General features: G+C 40.8%; 1 protein-coding gene across 4 annotated transcripts in view; it reads right to left on the reverse strand.

The window, feature by feature from the left end:
* SYT14 (synaptotagmin 14) overlaps positions 1–20,050 on the reverse strand; it is a 236,223-nt gene that overhangs the window by 90,016 nt on the left and 126,157 nt on the right. For all 4 annotated transcript variants that reach the window (XM_067565415.1, XM_067565416.1, XM_067565417.1 and 1 more), the window contains 2 exons: positions 13,427–13,591; positions 5,816–6,034 (listed from right to left, as the gene is read on the reverse strand). In XM_067565415.1, coding sequence (XP_067421516.1) covers positions 5,816–6,034; positions 13,427–13,591 — 384 coding nt within the window. The remainder of the gene's footprint in view (positions 1–5,815; positions 6,035–13,426; positions 13,592–20,050) is intronic.

Consider the following 20,050-nt stretch of genomic DNA (forward strand, 5'->3'; position numbering starts at 1 on the left):
AGAGGTTTCTGGCGATCTTCATGACCCTCTCATGTATAGGGAGGGTCGCTCGTGAAGGGCCCGCCGACCCTGATGGTCCAAAGAGGGGATCCTCTTCCTCGGACATGAGCTTGAACTCCATGCCCAAGTTCTCAGCAGCCCTCTTTAGAAGGTCCTGATGGGCCCGGAAATCGAACAGGGGAGCCCTGTGATCCCTGGCTGCAACATCGTCCGGAGACGAGGAGGAGGACTGGGGGACGGGTCCCGTAGAGGGTCCTTCCTCAGGGTCTGAGTCACCCTCCAAATCATGCCCCTGGGTTATCTTAGGCAACAGGGGTGCTGGCGGGGCCACCGCAGAATGCAGCGACGCAGAGCCTTGAGCCACTGGAGCATTCCATGGCCCCCAGTACAGCCATTGCCACGGTCCTTGGCCCCATCCCGGTACCTGCACAGGTTGCGGCTGATGCGCCGTAGCATGCCGGCCACTTGAACCCCCAGAGCGTCGCTTGCCACCCCGGTGTGGAGAGCGGCTCCGCGACGAGGATGTTGACCGGTGCCAATGCCTTCGGTGCTGGCGGGAGGACGAGGCCGGAGAAGACGAAGACGAGGTCGTGGACCTGCCCCTGCGCCGAGATGACTTGTGATGCCGCTTGCCCCCTCAAGAGCAGGAGCGGCGTTGGTGATGGCTGCGTGGAGCAAATCCGGACCGCACTTCTGCCGGTGCCGGGCCCATTGGTGCCGAGACAGGCAGTGGGACCGCGAATGGTACCGGTGCCGGAATTTCTGGGACCGGTGTAGAAGACGGTTCCTGGATCACTGGTGCCCTCGATGCCGATGGCAGCGGACTGCTGTCCCTGGATCGGCTGCAGAACAGGGATCTGGACCGGTGCCGTAACGGGCTCCGCACCAGAGTCTGCGAGCCCGAACTGCGGTCCTTGCCAGGGTCGGAGCTGGATCTCTGACGACCCTGGCGCCCGCCTCGCGACCGCCCACGGTGCTGCGGTGCCGAGGCGCTCGACGACCTGGAGTCGGAGCTCGGAGAGGAGCCGACGCTCTCCATCCTCCGTGACCATCTGGGTGGAGACTTGGATTGTGGACATCTCCACCCACCGGGGCCACCCAGTGCGGGTTTGCCCCGAGACGCAGGTCCCTGAGCCCTCGGCCGAGGGGGGGACGGAGGCGTAGGCATGGCCATGAGGGTGCGTGCCGCAGTAAACGCCTCCAGTGTCGACAGCCTTTGCAGGGGCGCTCCCCCACCCCCAGGAGTCGGGGGAGGCTCCCTGTGTGGAGACACCGGTGCCGGAGTAATCTCCACGGTACGTGGCTGGAGTGTCTCCTTGCTCGCTCCCTGCTGTCCCGGTAGCAGAGAGGAGTCCATGGGTGTGGCCAGAGGCCGTATCTTTTTCTTAGGCACCTTCATCTTCGGTGCCGGAGGGGCGCTCCGTACCAACGATACACTCGGTGCCATCGGGGACCGCGATGGTTCAGACGCTGGCCAGAGCGCGGACTCCATCAAGATGGCCTTCAGCCTGGTGTCTCTCTCTTTTTGCGTCCGGGGCTTGAAGGCCTTACAGATCCGGCACTTGTCTCTTCTGTGCTGCTCTCCGAGGCATCGGAGGCAGCGGTCATGAGGGTCACTCACCGGGAAGGCTTTAGCGCAGAGGTCGCAGTTCTTAAAGCCTGTAGAGCCCGGCATGGCTCCTGGAAAGGGAACCCCTTCAGGGGTACTTACTCTAACAACTTAACTGACTATTAACAGCTACTTAACACTAGAACTTCAAAAACAGTTGAACAACAAGCTAGGGTACGAATGCTACTTGCAGACAGCAAGAGGCAGTAGTTCCAGCAACCGTCACAGGCGGAAAGAAGGAACTGAGGACCCACAGGGCCAGCAGCGCCCTTTATACTGCGACATGAGCGCGGCACTCCAGGGGGCGCCTGAGCTGGCCCTGCGGGGCTTGCTAGGGAAAAAAATTCCGGGAATCTGTGCACGGGGCGCGCACACACCTATATTGGAATGCATATGAGCAATCACTCGAAGATAAAACAAAAATAGCACATATGTTTCTGAAAATGGAAAACCATCATATTTTAATCAGCTCATACTGCTCCTGACCTATGGTGGAATTCCTGTTGATTTTAGTAGGAGTTATGCACAGCTATTGAAGGCTTTAATGTTCTGAAAATAGGACTGAAATAATCGAGGGTGTAGAAATAGAAAAGATTAAATACATTTGTGAAAACCTAATAACATGATAATAAAAATTAAATTAAAAATTTAATTAAAAAAATTCAATTAAAAAGGAAAAATTAAATTAAAAGAAAAAGAAAAAAAATTATCTGGACTAAAATAATCTAGGGCGTAGAAAAAGAAAAGATTAAACACATTTATGAAAACCTAATAACATGATGTTATTAAGTACTAAAACTGTTTATTTCTTACATGACATTTTCCTTTTGTACACAGAGCAATGTTGTTCCTTTTTCCAAAGAATTAAGAAATTTCTCTTTTATTTGTCTTTAGATCTTCTATATTTATAGTTTAACAAAAAGTTATACTAAGTAAACTAAAACTAAACTATTTATTGAAAAATCTCAGCTAGGATTGCTGTGACGCCTCATAGCATTAAGAATTTATGTCCAGGTTTCAGAAATAGTAAGACTTGGTATTACATAATTTACACTGAAACGAGATGGCTAAAATGTTCCTTGATGTTCTTCACTTTTAATCTGAGACGGTAACTTCAAATGTTTAATACATTGTTCTCTGAACATGTGAGAACCAGCTGGTTGTATGTTCCAGCCTCTTTTTATGGACTGCAGGTTTTCTTTATCAGGTTCCCACTTTCTCTGTCACTAAAGCTCTAGGATGTGAAGCTTGCCTTTCTTGGCGAATAGAACGCAACCATGCATACTCTTCCTTGTCTTTTCCTGTATTCAGAGCAAATTCATATGGAACATATTTTAATAATAATGCAAGGTTTTTGCTGTTATATTTGAAATAGTTTTAGAAGAACTAAGAAGCATCAACAAAATATATACCGTAGTGTGCCACCCTCAGGTCATAACATATATAAAGAACACAATGATAATTTTTTTGTTGATTTGTATAACATTATTGAGCAGCATATCACATGCAGACTAATGGCTACAGAAATAATTATAAAACATGGCCCTCATTATACATCTGTTTTGCTCACAACTGTAACACCACTGCAGGCTTTGTGGCAGACACACTGCTGGAGCTCAGCTCTTGATGATGGGTTGGAAAAGAATGTCATCTTACATACAACAGCAAATACAAAATAATCATTCACAAAACTCTGATAAATATTACTCTGACTTTTTTCTGTAAATTAAAATATAGAATATATACGCAAATATAACCTGAAATAGAACATACAGTATTTTAAATCAAACTTCTTTAAAAAATGTTATAAAACTTTGAATGATCTTCTATTATAATAAATTAAATTTGTCAATTTACCACTTAAATTGTTGAGAGTGTCAACTACCCTGCTTCTTGAATGGAGACACTGTCTGGAAGTATGGGCACTGATGACATCTGCAGCAGGGCACATGAAAACAGGCTGGCAGACTCCTAGCTGCTGTGCTTAGAACCGCCAAAGATGGCCCCTCTGCCATAGCCACCCACCACACACTAAATTTCAAGCTTGAGGAATAAGCTCAGAGGAAAGAGAGAAGCCAGCACAAGTCCCAGCATTTTCAAGACAGGAGGTAAAAGAATGTGGCTGGTAAAATCTCACTGGCCCTGCAAGACAAGCTTGGGAATGGAGAGGGAGGGACGGGGGGGACGGGACACCACGACGACGACTTTAGGAGATGGGTTCAGATCCAAATCTCAGAAACTTTGCAGTAGGAGGAAGCTGGCAAATGGGAGCCACTTGAAAAGACAGAGGTAAACAGCATTGAGGCTACATTAGGTTCTGTATCTTTCTTCTCCTCCTATTTGTTGATGGCAACATCTCCCTTTTCCATCCCCAGCTAGTATCCCCTATCCTTCTCCTGCATGTGGCTCTAGGTGGAGCTGGCTCCCCACATAGCATGGAGTACATGGTGTTGGGGGAAAAGATGGCAGGGAAGGAAAGGGAAAGTAGATGCTACTGTTAGCAGACTTAAGTAGATAAAAGGCACTGAAACAGAAAACACATCCTTCTACTTTTACTAATCTTTGCCTTTCTCCAAGCACCTCCTAAGCATACAGTAATTATCTCTTCTCCTTTTTCCTCCCTAAATGGTGAGACTCAAGCTCACCAATCTCCTAATATGTGGTCTTGAAGCAGAAGGACTGAGGAACTTACATGGCGAAGAAGGAATGAGAATTATTTTACTCTGCTGCGAGCTTCAAGTCTGGCTTACCTGTTCTATCTCTGCGTCCTGCCATAGGCATCATTGAGTGCACATCCAGCCCCTGCTTCCAAATTGAGAAGTGGAAGAAAGGGTCACAAAAATAACATTTCTAGTTTAAGTGGTAAATGGACATTTTTCCAAAACAAAAACAAATTAAGTTCTCACATTATGGAAAGACTTCCCAAATTTGTAAGGATGTTTTTAGATTGCAAGCTACATTTAAATGTAAAACGCTCATACATGAAATGTATTGCTTTTGCTAGGAAAAAACTTATTTAATCTTTAAAAAATGTGGTGTCCATTAAAATACACTTGTAGTTTTATTACATATATAATTAAACATTTCTAATTATTCCATCAAGAAAGTCTTACAGTTGCACCCATATAAAAATACAACCTGATTTTTTTAACTGGACTTCAAACAGAACTTCCTTTTCAGGGAGCTTGCAAATGCTTACACAAACATTTTTGCACCTGGAACTATTTCCAGATGCAAATGGTATCATTTTGACATCTCAGTACCTGACTTTGACCACAAATCAGGCACTTAGCTATCTACACTGCAATCATGGGGGATGATTGCTGCTTGTGTAGATGTAGCTGAGCTAGCTTTAATCTAGCAAGCTTGGATACCAGTAGCAGTAAAGCCACAGCAGCACAAACTACAGCATGGGCTGTATAAGCTCACTCAGAACCCTGGGTAAATTACTCGGGTGGCTAGCCTGAGCTGTTGCCCAGGCTGGCATGGTTTCACTGCTAACAGTACCTGACCTAACTAAACTAAAGCTAGTTCAGGTATGTTTACTCTAGCTACATGATTGCACCCCATGTTTGCAGTGTAGGCACACCCTAAATGACATACACTGACGATTCAAAAATACGCCACAAAAGGGATCTATTTTAAAAATATGACCATTAGGGATTTTTATTAATAAAACAACTTTTTTTGGTCCTTTCCTCCTATGATTTAAATAAAAGCCATGAGACATTTCTGTAATTTACATGGTAATAACGTAACAGAATAATTCCATTGAATGATAAGCCTACTCTGGAGCTATGAAAGTCAACATATGTATAAAGTATATCTCCATTCAAAGGATCCAGCAACTATGTCTTGTAATTTCGTACTTATACTACCTCAGAATTCATCAGAAGCCACCATGTTTCCCTCTTAATTCCCACAAAAATCAGCTTAAAAGGAGTTCTTCCAAGAAAAATGTTACTGTTGATAAAGTTGCATGCTATTAATTCCTCCCATATTAAATTCCTTATGCAGTGCTTTTGGGGAGGATATGAAAGCATGTTAGTACCTGTCTTTCATAATGTGTGCAGATATAACAGATATTTGAGGTTACTAGCAGATAGTGATTATTTCAAGCAGACTGTCTTTAACTGCAACATTCTTATCCACAGTATAACCTGAAGGTGAGGGATGATGGGAGAAATATTGTAAATCACATCTTACCTTCGTCCATTGAGGCTTCACTGCTGTAGCCGTCGTACTCTGCAGACAGAGGGCTATATTTTTGTCTGGTTTCCCAAATGTAATTTTTTTGCTGTCTGCTATCTATCATTGGTGGCCTCGAACTTTGTGTTCTGGACAAGGCCTCATGGTATTTACCTAATGCCTCATCTTCACTTTCAGAGGATGAACCATGCTGGTCTTTATTCATGTATGAGTTGTCTGTTTGAAGAAAAAAGAACAGTAAATGATAGACTATGGTTCGGGAAAGAGTGAAACAAATTAATCAATACAATTTAAATATTTTCAATGTTTACTGAAATTTTTAGAGAAAAAAAAAATGTTTTGACCTATTGATGTTAAATAATATAATAAATGCCCCCCCCAATCCAGCCAGCATGACACCCCCAACGCGAGACTGGTGTAGAAGGGAGTAATCGGAGCTCCTGAATACACCTCAAGGGCCCCCCTAAGCCAGCCAGCGTCACACAAGTTTTGTCATCATTTTACACAGGTACCAAGATTGAACTGCAATAGCTCAGTGGGTTTTATTATTTTTCTACAAATGCAGAAAAATTACAAATTCCTGAATACAATACAGTATATCTAATGGTAAATAAGCTAGGGTGTTGTTGGGGTTTTTTTTATTTGTTTGTTTTTTGAGGAAGCACACATCCAACTTCTTGAATCTCTTTAATTAAGAAATAAAATACCCAAAGACTTTATGTAATCAGATAACATACTGTAATGTCACATTTTGGATTAATGACTCATATTAGAAAAGTCAACTCCTGATTCTCTATTGCTAAAGGGCTTATGGTATAGAATGTGGTATAAATAAAATGTTGATGTCAAAACGAAACAGATGACAAAATTACTTAAAAATATTTCAGACTAAGAACATCTAAGGGGAAAAATGATATAGTAATACTATTGCTACATTTTTAAAGAAAATCTAACAAGTTGACCAATATGTTCGTAGCTAAAACCAGAAGTTTTACAACATATGCACCTACCAACAGATGTGAAGGATGTAGAAAAGTGCTCATTTACAATAAAATCAAAATGGACATACAAGGTCTCATTTTACTTGCAATAACTGACCATTTTCTTCATATCTGGAATTAATACAGATTCTCATAGCAGCTACCTGGCAATAGTTAGGTTAGAATAGAAACTTTTATGCAACCTTGTTTTTATCCAGTCATGACTTCTGAAATCATCACCCTTGTGTTTAAAATTTTCCAACTTGGTGACTTTTGAAGGGGGTTTTTTTGTTTGTTTGTTTTTACGTTTAACAAAAAGATTCAGCTCTTTTCAGAATGAGAGGTGTGAAAAATAAACCTTTTCTATTTTTAAAAAAATCTGTAAGGTTTTAGTTAGTGTGTTTTTTAAAAAAATCCTCCATTTGAAATGGCTATAGTTTAAAAATTGAAATTTAGCAGGAAAATAGCTTTCACTTTGGAGCAAAGCATAGCCATGTTACAGAAAAAATTGGTTTTATTTGAAAAATTCATACCAGAAGTAGACTGCTTTTTTTCACTATGCACATTAAAACAAAAATTCACTCAGTGCAGAGGGCCAGTACAAGATCTACACCACCTTTAAGTTCCACATAACCCCTATACAGAAATATAACGCCATGTAATTATGAGGCTTTAAGAAGAAATTATGTGGGGCATAAGCCTATGCACTCTACCTCAAGTGCATACCAAACAAAGAATAAACTGGATAATACTTCCAAGCAGACTTAGTTTCACAGTGAACTGGCTGGCAACTTAAATGATTGCATATCAGTAGGAATAACTATGGCTCAGACTTTTTATGGCATGCAAGGACTGGGGGAAGATTCCTTCAGTTTGCTGGGGACTGCCACTATTGTGGTGGGCAAAAGGATTAAGGGAAGGTTCTGGCCAATTTTGTAAACTGCACAGGAGCTGAAGCAAAGGTTTGTGTGGATCTTATAAGTTCTGAAAGGGTAAGGGACAGGCTCTGGAGAACCTGAGTCGGGAGGATCATTGCCTGGCTACTCCCATGAACTGTATACAGTCAGCAAAAGTCCTTCCCTATGCCCCTGCTCACTTTGGTGGCTTCACAGATGGAAAAGGCATCTTGCTGAAGGAAATCCTGTAGAGGAGTTCTTTTCTAGTGGAGTTTAGGAATGCTGTCAGACTGGAATGAGGCCTTCCCCAAGTGTGGAGTTCTTAAATTGCATAGGAAAGGAGCTCTTTCTGCACATTTTAGTATACCCAGCTGAGCTGCACAAATAGGCTGGTTGTGGCTACATGCACTAACTAACTAACTTAAGGGCACACTAACCTCCTGAACTATGATTACAATTTAAGACAAAGTTTATCATTTAAATTGGTGTATGTGGGAAATGACTAATTTGAGCAAATCTCTTAAACAAAGGAGACATTCTAGTGGTATCTAGGCAAGCAATTCCATACTACAAAGTCTCTGCCTCATTCACCACACATCTTCGAATTTCTGGAACAAACGGAAGGAGAAGTAATAAAGCAACAGCCTCTTTCACTAAAAAAAAAAAAACCCTGCATGGCCCATCCTGTGCTCTGAATCAAACGAGGCTTGTGGAAAAAAAATAGCATGATCATCTAATTAAAGATTGTATGATAATGCATATGTACACGTGGGCCAAATTAAGGTTGCACAGGCAACTTTTAATACTGGCATTTCCTACATTTTTTGCAATCTTAACGTTCTTTCAATGTAGGCTTTTTGTGTGTAACTTCCCAGGTTTCTGAAAAAGCAATTTCAGCAACTGAAATACAGAAATTCCAGCATGTAGAATCACATTGACACCCACGTAAGTCATCAGCAGAATTGAAATTCTTAGATTCACAGCACAATTTGTCACTTGAGCTAACTTTGCCACTTGAGTTCAGTGGCAGCAGCAGTTGGAGTTCTCATCTTCTGTGTGGACCAGCTATCTGATGGGGATGAGGGACACACTTTGCCAGTGGATTTCACAGACATTTGCTGACATTCCAGGTTCTGAAGAGATTTGTGTTCACAGATCCTTCTGCCCCTCTTCTCCTCAAGCCTGTTCCCTTCTAATCCATTCCCTCTATCCTGTCCCTGTCCTGCCTCTTTCCCGACCCCCCCTCCCCCTTCATCTGTCCCCACCACTAGCCCATTGCCATAAACCAGGTCTTCTTTCCTAGTCAACCTACAACTCCACCCCATGAGCTCCTCATCCCAGTCCCATTCTCCCTACCCAGCGAGTTGCAGTCTCTACACTCCCTGAGACTCAGTAGTGGGAACACTGAAATTACAGAGGAGAGAGTCTCCCTCTTCTTAGTTCTGATGCCTGACCGCAAAACAGCCCACAGCACTCAGGAGCAGCAATGGCTCGGAAAGTCCTATTTGGCCTCTGGAGCCTTGAAATGAAGCATGCCCAGTGCAGACCAAATCTTCAGAGAATTTAGCTCACAAACTATAACAAGTCTCTACTGAGTACTTACAAATTGCAATTTTTCCAGGGGTTCATAACTTAATCTAATTCTGCCAGTTTTTCCATAGAAACAGCAAAAGGCACTTCCCTTACACCAGGACAACCCCTGAAATTTCAAGCTGTTGATCCAAAGCAGGGAGGTGCAAAAGAATCTAAATGAAACTCTTGTAAAATTATTTTTTTTTAACTTGGGTCAATTTATTTTTCTCTAATCTCGTTCCTGGAAATGGCTGAAGTGTTTTAGCTGAACCTTTAACAAAACAAGAGACACACAACATGGAAAATTTCAGCCTAAACAGCAGAAGTTCTGGCAAAGTTATAAGCAACTGAGAATAGAGTCTCATAAAGGGAAGTGTCAGGCAACGGTAACTGTATATGGTGCTAACAGCTCCGTTTAGCTTAGAATATGTATATATGACCATTTTTTAAATTAGCATTTATTTGGTGAGTTGATGCCTTAGGATATTGCTAACGAGCACAGCATCGTTCACTTGTAGGTCACCAGTTTGAATCCATCCAAGTTCAAATAGGGATTAAGAGGTATTTTCCATTTTATGTCTAGCGCTCATATGAAATCAATTTCATAGGTTCCAATTCCATCTCCCACATCAAAAACTCACCAGTATGCTTGTGCTAACTGGTAGATTCAGCAGAGAGGTGATGAACTGCACAGGACTTGAAGAATGACCCCCTGCTATCTCTAAAGAAAATCCTTACCTCCCCCTCCCCCAGATAATGGTTGCAATATGCTAGCAGGGCAATGTGTGTAAGACATTTGCCCAACTGTTCCCCTGTAGATAAACATAGATCTTCATTTTTCAAGCTGTCCCAATCTGAAGTCTTTCACCAGCAATGAATCCAAAGATGAAGTTTATACTTATAAGTAAGTTACTTGCAAATAGGAAAATTGGCTCAATAATTTGCGTAAAGTCTCACATACGTACATATTTTATAAGCTTAGTATACTAAAACATATCACAAAGCATATTTACCAACAGCACATATAAGAAATCTCTTTCTGTGTCAAACTGTAATCTTCCTTAAAACAAGTCATAGAAACAATTAAGTAAAATGTCAAGTTTTTATGTCTACAGACTTCTTAATTACCACTTGTCAGTGATCATTCTATGTTAAAATTACTGTGTTATTTAACCAGGAAACAAACTCTGGGAAATTTTCTACCACAGTACAAATATAGCAAAACTTCAGGTTTTTGTTTGTCATGTGCCTCCAAACTCCCATCTTGACTGTTTTTTGCAGACCTCAAAAGGCTGTTTTCTACATAGTCTTTTTAAAAGTGCAGATAGAATTTGAACAGCTTTCAAAGAATAAAATAAAAATTAATTCTGGATTTTTTTTGTTTTTGAGAAAATATTGTAATTGTAAATAAAATGTTAGAAAAATAAATTCAAATCTTAAACCCATATATTTGTGTCCTGATCCATATGCAATAAGAGCAACACAGAGGCTTTTAACCTGTTCCTGAACAATAGAACAGCTTGCTGCACTAAATGTTCTCTTATACATTCTGACCAGGACCATTGAAATAAACAGATTTTTAAGAACATTCTAGAGCCAAACAAAGACCTAGAGAAAAATTCCCAGTACTCAACAGAAACCACACAAAGCACTTCAGAAAATGCAAAATAGTTTTTATTGGAAAAAAGAAAATTTAGAATGAATGATAAGCATTTCATCATGAGTAATAGCATAGCATGGAAGGCTGTTCCAGAACGTCACTCCTCTGATAGTTAGCAACCTTCGCCTAATTTGAAGCCTAAACTTATTGATAGTCAGTTTATATCCCTTTATTCTTGTGTCCACACAGGCACTTACACTAAATAACTCCTCTCCCTCCCTGGTATTTATTCCTCTAGTGTATTTAGAGAAGGCTATCATAACCCCCCTCAGTTTTCTTTTGCTTAGGCTAAACAAGCCAAGATCTTTGAGTCTCCAGTTATAGAAAAAAATTAACTGTCTTTCAATAAATATCATTGCAATTAGAGAATAAATTACCTAGAAAATAAAATATACTGTAAAGTGATCCCATTTAAAGGGAAGAATTGTTCTAGTGAAGTCTGTAAATTATGAGGTAAAAGTAGTATGTAGAAAAAAGATGCAGGAAAAGCCTAACGGAGAAAATGTGATGAAAGACACCTCACCTTTTTCTGGTGTCTTCTTGCTACTTACTTCTCTTGAAACCTTTTCTGGTTCCTTCCTCTTTTTACCTTCTTTTGAAAATGTGGTTATTGCATTGTCTTCATGTTTCACTATGGCTTGTTCGTTACCATCAGAAAAAGTTTTGTATTTCTTTGCTTTTTCTTCATTAGCACAATCAGGGTGATCACTGCGTGCCTTTTTAAAATTTGACTTTGATAATCTCTGTTTTTGTGCTTCATTTGATTTTGCTTCTGAGTCCTTGGATCCATTTGTACAGGCCTGCTCTTTAATAAATGTATTACTATTCAGATTATCATCATTCAAAATTTTTTCATTTTCCAAGTATTTATTTCCACTGGCTCCTTTGCTTTTAACGTGTCTTCCTACTTTCTTCATATCCTCAGATACTTCCATATTATTAAAAAGTTTCTTAGCATCTTCCTGTTTTAATTGATTTTGTCTTTTGTCCTGGACATGAACTGACATTCTAACTTGATTCAGCTCTTGTTCTATAGAATCTAATGAATCAGAATAATGGGTCTGCTTATGTTTATCTTCTGTAACACATCTTTTTTCCTTCATATTTGTTTCCTTAGAATCTGCTAATGATGTTGTATTTTCCTCTTTAATAGACACAGATTTATCCTCCTGCATTCTAGAGTTCTCATCTTCTGTGCGAAGGCCGTTTATCATGCTTGTTACCTGCTCTGTGACTGTATCAGCTACAGTATAGCTGACCTCTCCAACAGCACTGGTTAGATCATCTACAACATTACTAAGAGCATCAACCAGAGAAGACACAGAAGGAAGGCTCAGATTTTGCTGAAAGTTTTTAAAAAATGCCATTTGTCCAATCTCTTTTTATTAATCAACAAATTATTTTTGGTAAAAAAGATCTTCCGTTTTGTGAATTTGTCACCCACCCAAAAAACTATAGTTTATATTTATTTAGATTTGCTGTTCAAAAGCCTACTATATAACCTGAAGTCACTTTGTTCTTGCCCAAAATTATATTTGTACTGAAGGAAATAATAAATAAACTGAAGTAAAAAATCTTTGAAATGAAAACAAGATCAACTAGCTCAAAACAATATCCATCGCAAATTAAGTAGTCTTTCATCAAAGTTCAGTACCAACTAGCCATAATACAATGGGTTTTTGTTTTCAAAAATACAACAAAATACGGGGAAATGTGTATTTTATTCTACACCTGCAAAGAAGAAGTTTTAAATACTTTTAAATTATGTACTTTTATTATATTAATTCACACTGCAATGAACTATGGTAGATTAACATAATAGCTGCACAACAGTACATACCTCAAAGGGTTTCCTCATCTCAAAATATTTGTTGCATTCTAAGCAACGTAAGATATTTTGGGCCACAGACTCTTGTTTCACAGCCAGCAGGAGAGAAAGAACCCCCAGTCTGGATACTATCTTTGGCTTACTGGAACTTATCTTCCATATAGGCAAGCTCTAGAAATGAGTTATTAGGCAGGGAAGAGAAATCCTTATGGTTTCTGGTGAGTGATTTCCTTTAAAATTCTCCCCTGGCTGACTGAATGAGCTACTGTCCTGTGCAAGGACACTGGAGGACTAACTGGGTGCAACCCCCAACAATGCTGTTCACCTACATCTATTTGAGAAGGGCAATTATAGACTACCATGAAATGTTTCAATTAGCATTATACATTCAATATCAAGGAGCATGGGGAAGGAAAAGTATCTTCTCATAAGCAAAGGCCATCTCTTTAGTTGTATAGCCATGAAGACCTGTAGAGTTTCTGTGGGCCAACTGTCGCAGAGAATGCCTTTCCTCCAGATAGTTCCCAATCATCCATACATCTATACATATAACATATAACAGGTCTTTCTCATTTGGTTCAAGTGATTATTTAAATATTTTGTGCTACTCTGTGAAAGTGTGTGCTAACTTTTACAGAAATAAATTGAGTAGAATATATTTTAGATACTTACAAAGTTTGTCTTGTGAATTTTTCCTTGCATTGTATCCTGAATCAAGGTCTGGAAAGCCACCAACATTTTCAAAACACATCTTCTTATTAATATACAGAAAAAGAAGCAACATCAGGATAATGAACACCCCAACAGCTGACAGAAATCCAACTGCCTCAGGAGATACTAAAAGAAACAGAAAGAGGGAAAAAATCTAAAAATCTACAACAGATTTCAGAATATTATGGCTCAATAATAAAAATCCACACCATCCCTCACATATATGCAAGATATTGTGGAAATAAAATTATACTACTTCAGTTTGTATGTATTTTGGATATGGTGTTAAATTTAAAAGTGATCAACTGATTGACATCTGCAAAAATGTTTTCTTATAGTCAGCCAACACATCCTAAATTAGTTCTTATTTAAGAGGCGTCACACAGATTTGCCAAAAATAAAGTTATTATTTAACGTCTATGGAATCATTTTTAATTTGTGCTTTATACCAAGTCATGTTACACATGTTTCATCACATCTTTCATGAACTTCAACTAGTCTACCAGAAATTTAAAACAGAATAATTAACTCATTTCATATTGATCAGTGTGTGCACAAACATGTTTTTTTATTGGAAATATAGCTTGTCACTAAAAAAGTACATCCATGATGCAGGAATTCCAGAACAATGTACATGTACCAAAGGAGCCCTGAATTCTGTAATGATTATATTGAATAGGAATGGGGGACAATGCTGAACTTCAAGAAAACCAGCTCATACCTACCAACAGTCAAAGTAGGATTAATCAGAATGTTATGACTGATTAATCTAATGAAGAACACTACAAACATATGAGTTATTTTCTGAGAGAAGAGGTTACTTACCTGTGCAGTAAGTGGAGTTCATCAAGATGTGTTGTCTTTAAGAGTGCTCCACTCTAGTTGCGCATGCACCCAATTCACCTTTAATCAGAGATTTTGTTGTTGTTGCCAGCAGCGTCCGCTTAGTCCAAACACGGGCTCTAAAAATCCTCATGCCCTTTATTGAGGGCATGTACTGTGGGACCAACTGTCAATCCAGTTCCCCATGGAACCCAGCCTAGACTGAAGCAGACAGGAGCACTGTACAGACAAGTAACCACTTCTTTGATCAGTCGTCTCTGTAGATGCTCTATTTTAGGTGTCTCCCAAGCAATGATTCAACTATGAAGGTAGGTGTTTCATAGTCCTATCCAATACAGGCTGAAATACAGCCACTTCAAATAAAGCTTCTGCTCTAGCAGCATGTAGATGTAGCTTCCTTACAGATGTCAACAACAGGAGTTTTTCTCAACAAGGCTGTTGAAACGGATTCAGCACATTGAATGGGCTCCAAGGTTAGGAGGGATATCTACTGTCATGATCTCATAACATGGTCTTATACACCCTGAAACCTACTTAGACAGTCTCTGTGTTAGGGGACAAAACTAATCTTTTCCTCAAAAAAAAAAAAATTAAAAAGCCTCAGGAAGTTTCTGAAGGGTCTGTTCTTCGAAGATAAAAAAGCCGCCACCATCTGAATGTCTAACGTATGTCATCTAGCTTCCTCATGATTGACATGAGATTTGGGAGAATACTGGTAACTGAGAGCATGCCTACACTACAAACTTCTGCCAACACATAAAGCATAAAGCCGCCAGTCAGCAGATAGCTTGTGCGTGTGCATAGTTGGCTCCTTGCATCAGCTCTGCGCATTCTCATCAGAAGTGCTTGTGTCGATGCACAGTGCACTGCACCATGGGTAAGTACCCGAGTGGGTAACCCACCACCATCCAGTGCATGGTTTTTTGTGAAGCTTTGGCAATGCATGCTGAGGCAGAAACAAATGGCACAGGAGTGACCGGAAGCAAGGTCAACTTTCCAGTGTGCAACTGTCTCCATCCCATAAATGTCATCTAAATCCCATAATTTTTGCATCTTTATTAAAAATCTCACAAATCCGTGCAGTCTTCCTCACTGTCTGCCATCTCTGACAGGCCCATGGAGCCTGTACACCTCTGAACTATTGTCATGAGTGTTTCAAGCACAAAATACTTGATTATTTGTAAAGTAATACTTGGTTATTTGTAAAGCCACAAGAAAAACAATTTGTTGGAGGGCAGATTGCTGTGGGATATAGCAAGAACCAATTCAAGTTTGTTGGAGGTGTTCATAGAGCAGGCTATAAACAGTGGAGTGCCTCTTCAAGACCAGAGAAACAAGGTCTAACTTGTGGGAACGCATCATAACTCAGGCTTGGGATGACGAGCAGTGGCTGCAGAACTTTCAGATGTGCAAAGCCACATTCCTGGATCTGTGTGCAGAGGTCACCACAGCCCTCCGATGCAAAGGCATCAGAATGACAGCTGCACAGAAAGTGGAGAAGTGCATGGTGATTGCACTGCAGAAATTTGCAATGCCGGATTGCTATTGGTAAGTGGGAAATCATTCTGGAGTTGGAAAATGCACTGTGGAGGCTGTTCACATGCAAGCACACAAGGCTATTTATCATCTCCTGCTACATCAGACTGAGACTCTCAGCAATGTGCAGGACATAGTAGATGGATTTGCTGCAATGGGGTTCCTGAACCATGGTGGAGCAACAGCATGGCACCCATACCCCTATTCTGGCACTAGACCACCTTGTCAAAGTGTACAATAAGGGCCACTCTTCTATGGTTATACAAGTGTTGGTGGATTACTGGGGACAATTCTACATCAATATTGGCTGGTAAAGGAAGGTGCACAATGCTCAGAACTTTAAGAATATAGGACCATTCAGAAAGCTACAAGAAGCGACTTTGTTTCTATTGGCAATGTTGAAACGCCGATCATGATCTAGGGGACCCAGCTCCCCTGATTCATGAAGTTCTACACCAGCCACCTCAACAGCAACCAAGTAAAGATTCAACTACTAGATCAGCATGTGCAGAATGACAGATGAATGTGCTTTTGGTAGATTGAAAGGACACTTGTTTACTCACAAGACTGGATCTCAGTGAAAAAAACATCCCAATGGGTATAATTGACTGCTGTGCCCTGCAAAATATCTGTGAAGCAACAGGGAAAAAGTTGCCACCAGGGTAGAGGATGGACTTGGAGGAACTGTCAGCTGACTTTGAACAGGCAGTCGCAATGGCTATCAGAAGGGCTCAATGTGCATCTCTACAGATCAGGTAGGCTTTGAAAGAGCACTGTAACAGTGAGCCACAGTAATGAGGTGTGGTGTATTGTGCTCTCCCTGGTCCTGCTGTTTTGGGGTCTGTTAGAAATTGTGTGGTGCTTGCTGTACACATATGTACACCATGAATATAACACGGTCAATACACCCACTAATTCTGAGGTGCTTGCTGTATGTTTATGATTCTTACACTGTGTTTGTAACTGAACCTCAGTGTATGAAAGTGCACAATAACACGTAAGTGGATGCTTTCAGTACTGCTAGGCATTCTGCAGCATATGTTGGGAACTAATAAATACAAATTATTTTCCAAATAATGAAATTTTATTGAATAACAAAACCAGTGCAAAGAAAATTCCGCAATTTAAAAGCAAAATCATTAAAAACTTAATAAATTAATGGAACAGCACATTACAAGGGGAAAGAACATTCATGTCCATTTTACCTACATATACATCAACCACAGATAAGTGTATGTGAAGCTGTAATTGTCCTTAATGTCCCCCAGAGTGTAGTGGGGCAGGGGTAGGGATGTGGCCCCTGATGCCACACATGGATTGCTAAGAGGGAGTGTAGAGAGGTGCAGTAATGGAGTTTTCCAGGGACTGCAAAAGGAGATGAGCCTGTGATTGTTGAACTTGTGGGTAGACAAGAGTCTGCATCAACTTCATTCGCTGCCACAGAAGCCCCAATATGTTCTAGTGCATCTTCCTCTCCTTTTTCTGCACATTTCTTCTGTTTGTTCTGTCCTCCTCCATACAGTCTGCAGTATTCACCCTCCATGCCCCGCGCAGACAGTACGATGCAGCATTTGCTTGCATGATTTCCCTGAACATGTCATCCTGAGTCATCGTCTTTTTCCTCCTTAAATGACCCAGGCATTTCACGAGTTTCAAGAGGGAACCTTTCAAAGCCACAACAGCAATAGCTACAGATAAAACACACAGAGGTACCATTGTCAGTATAGTCACAATAAAAAGCAAAAGTTAAGATTCAGAACTCCCTTCCCTTGCTCCCCTAAAGTTTTTAACAAGACATGCTAAGTGACACTCCAGCTTTGGAGTGCTTGTGCACAGCACCACCCACAGTACACACCCTGGTGAGCATGGCACACCAAAGGAATTGTTCAGTTGCATAAAACTATGAGTATAGGACATTTGCACTGAATATTGGCACCATTTTCCATAGAAGGTAGTGATTTTAGCAGATAGCTCACTCTGGAGGTAACAAAGGCACAGAGAGCACAACTGCTAATGACCAAAGCCGACTGGACCTGTATGCTGTTTACTGCAATGGTGTCCACTGAAGTTATCGCCAACTGGCACAGGAAAGCATCCTACCATGAAGGAAGAAATAAGGCTGCCATCTCTAGAAACCTTTGGGAGAGGATTACAGAGTACTGCCACAAAAGTTTCATCGAGATATCTCAGAGGATTCAAGGGACATCCTTGTGTATATAAACAAGCTGCTCTGCATAGTCCCTCCCCCGTCTAACTCTATGGGGAAATAAAAGCGGAAAACAACCCTACCTCTTTTTGTTGTATTATTACCTCTTCTAGTATAAGTCAATTAATGAAAAGTCAATAGCTATATCCTGTTAAGTTGGAGGAGTCACCAGTACATCACTGTAATGGGAAATACATTTACACACTTACCCGAGGTTTCTTCCCCTGCATCTAGCTCACCCATCCTCAACTACTGGGACTGACTGGACAGAGGTGGAATTTCAAGCAGGTCCTAGCTCGCAGCCCAACTGGGACTCGCTGGTCGCATATCCTCCGTCCTCCTCACTGTACATGCCAGGGGCCTGTGTCTTGATCTCCTTGCCGGTATCCACGGTGGTGAGCAGGGTGGTGGTAGGGTCTCTGCCAAGTATGGCATGTAGCTCTTTATAAAAGCAGCAGGTCTGCAGCTCAGCACCAGATCAACTGTTGGCCTCCCTGACCTTCTGATATGCCTGATACTGTTCCTTCACTTTCACGCAGCACTGCCGATGATCCCTGTTGTACTCCTTCTCCAGCATCCCCTGTGCAATCTGCTCATAGATGTCCACATTTCTACAGCTCGCCTATAGCTGTACTTGCAATCTCTTCTCCCCACAGGCGCAGGAGATCTAATTTCTCCTGTCTACTCCAAGCTGGAGCAGATCTGGAATATGTAGCCAGCATGGTCAGTTGTCCACTACAAAGGAGAGCTGCTAGATATTCTCACAAAGATGGACAATCAGGAAAAGGCATTTCAAAAATTCATGGGGCTTTAAAAGAAGGGCACTGGGGGAGACCTTCTGTTCTCCATGACCCCTGGGCAATGGAGTTCACAATTGAGAACATTCAGTATTGGGCATTGTGGGACCGTTGCTTGAGGACTGTTAGGGTTAAATAGGTAACATGGCGTCTACCCTTACACTGCATCGACCTCAGTACATTGACCAGGGCTCAATGCCACTCAGGGACAAGTGGCAATACAAAATTAACAAAGCTAAAATTAATACACCTTGAACCACAACTAAAGTTTTAAATGCAACTTCTATCCAAGCGAGAAATTAGAATTTTAAGATACCCATCATGGATAAGGTCATTCAAGGCTTGTTCTGCCTTGTGCATATCATTGCTAATCTTATTAATATACGTCTTTTTTGTCTAGAAAGGTTTTTAAATTTAAAGTGAACGGATTAATATGCATGTTAAAAATCATTTTGGATAATAGATTCATTTTTAAAAACTGGGATTAGCATTATTATAGTGTTATCCTCAGTATTACATAGATTAAGAGTAAAACAAAATTTGGAGTAATGACGTTTCAAGTCAGGCCTCCATACATGAATTCCTTGTAATCACTTACTACACAATACTGTCCATTCATCTTGTAGGTTACCTTTATAGCTGGTCGTGATCAACTGGTAAGCTTCACTTGGGCAGGAGACAGGAGCGGCTAGTTTCTCTGTTCCATTGTATTGACCTGAACCATTGTGGCCACAAACTGGAGTTGCAATGTCAAAAACCATTGCATCAGCACATGCACTGATATCCCTTAATGGAACTAGAAGACGTGTGCGATGCTCTCCAGGTTTGTGTTGCTGTGTGATACCACCAATAGTTGAGGTAAATCTAGGTACCATCTTTTACGTAACCTATTGAATGGACAGTAACCAATTTCTCAAATATTGCTGTATCAGGATCTAATATTGGTAGTGATAATGTAAAAGAAACATACATGGAAAATCAGACATTGAACAAGATTGTTTTGAACAACATGTGCCTCGATTAGGATGTGATGCCACTGACCTCAAATTAACAAGTCTTTTGCCCAGCCATTAAGTCTTGGGCATATTCCTGATAAGATGCTATTATATTAATTAACAAAGAATACAATAATGATACATTTGCTTTTACACAATAGTGAAAATCAGTCACATTCCACTAAGAAAGGAAATTTGTCTACATGAT

Source organism: Emydura macquarii, unplaced genomic scaffold (assembly GCF_026122565.2).
Source record: "Emydura macquarii macquarii isolate MOO-44397 ecotype Brisbane River unplaced genomic scaffold, CSIRO-AGI_Emac_v2 contig_2676, whole genome shotgun sequence".
NCBI classification, from domain to species: domain Eukaryota; kingdom Metazoa; phylum Chordata; order Testudines; family Chelidae; genus Emydura; species Emydura macquarii.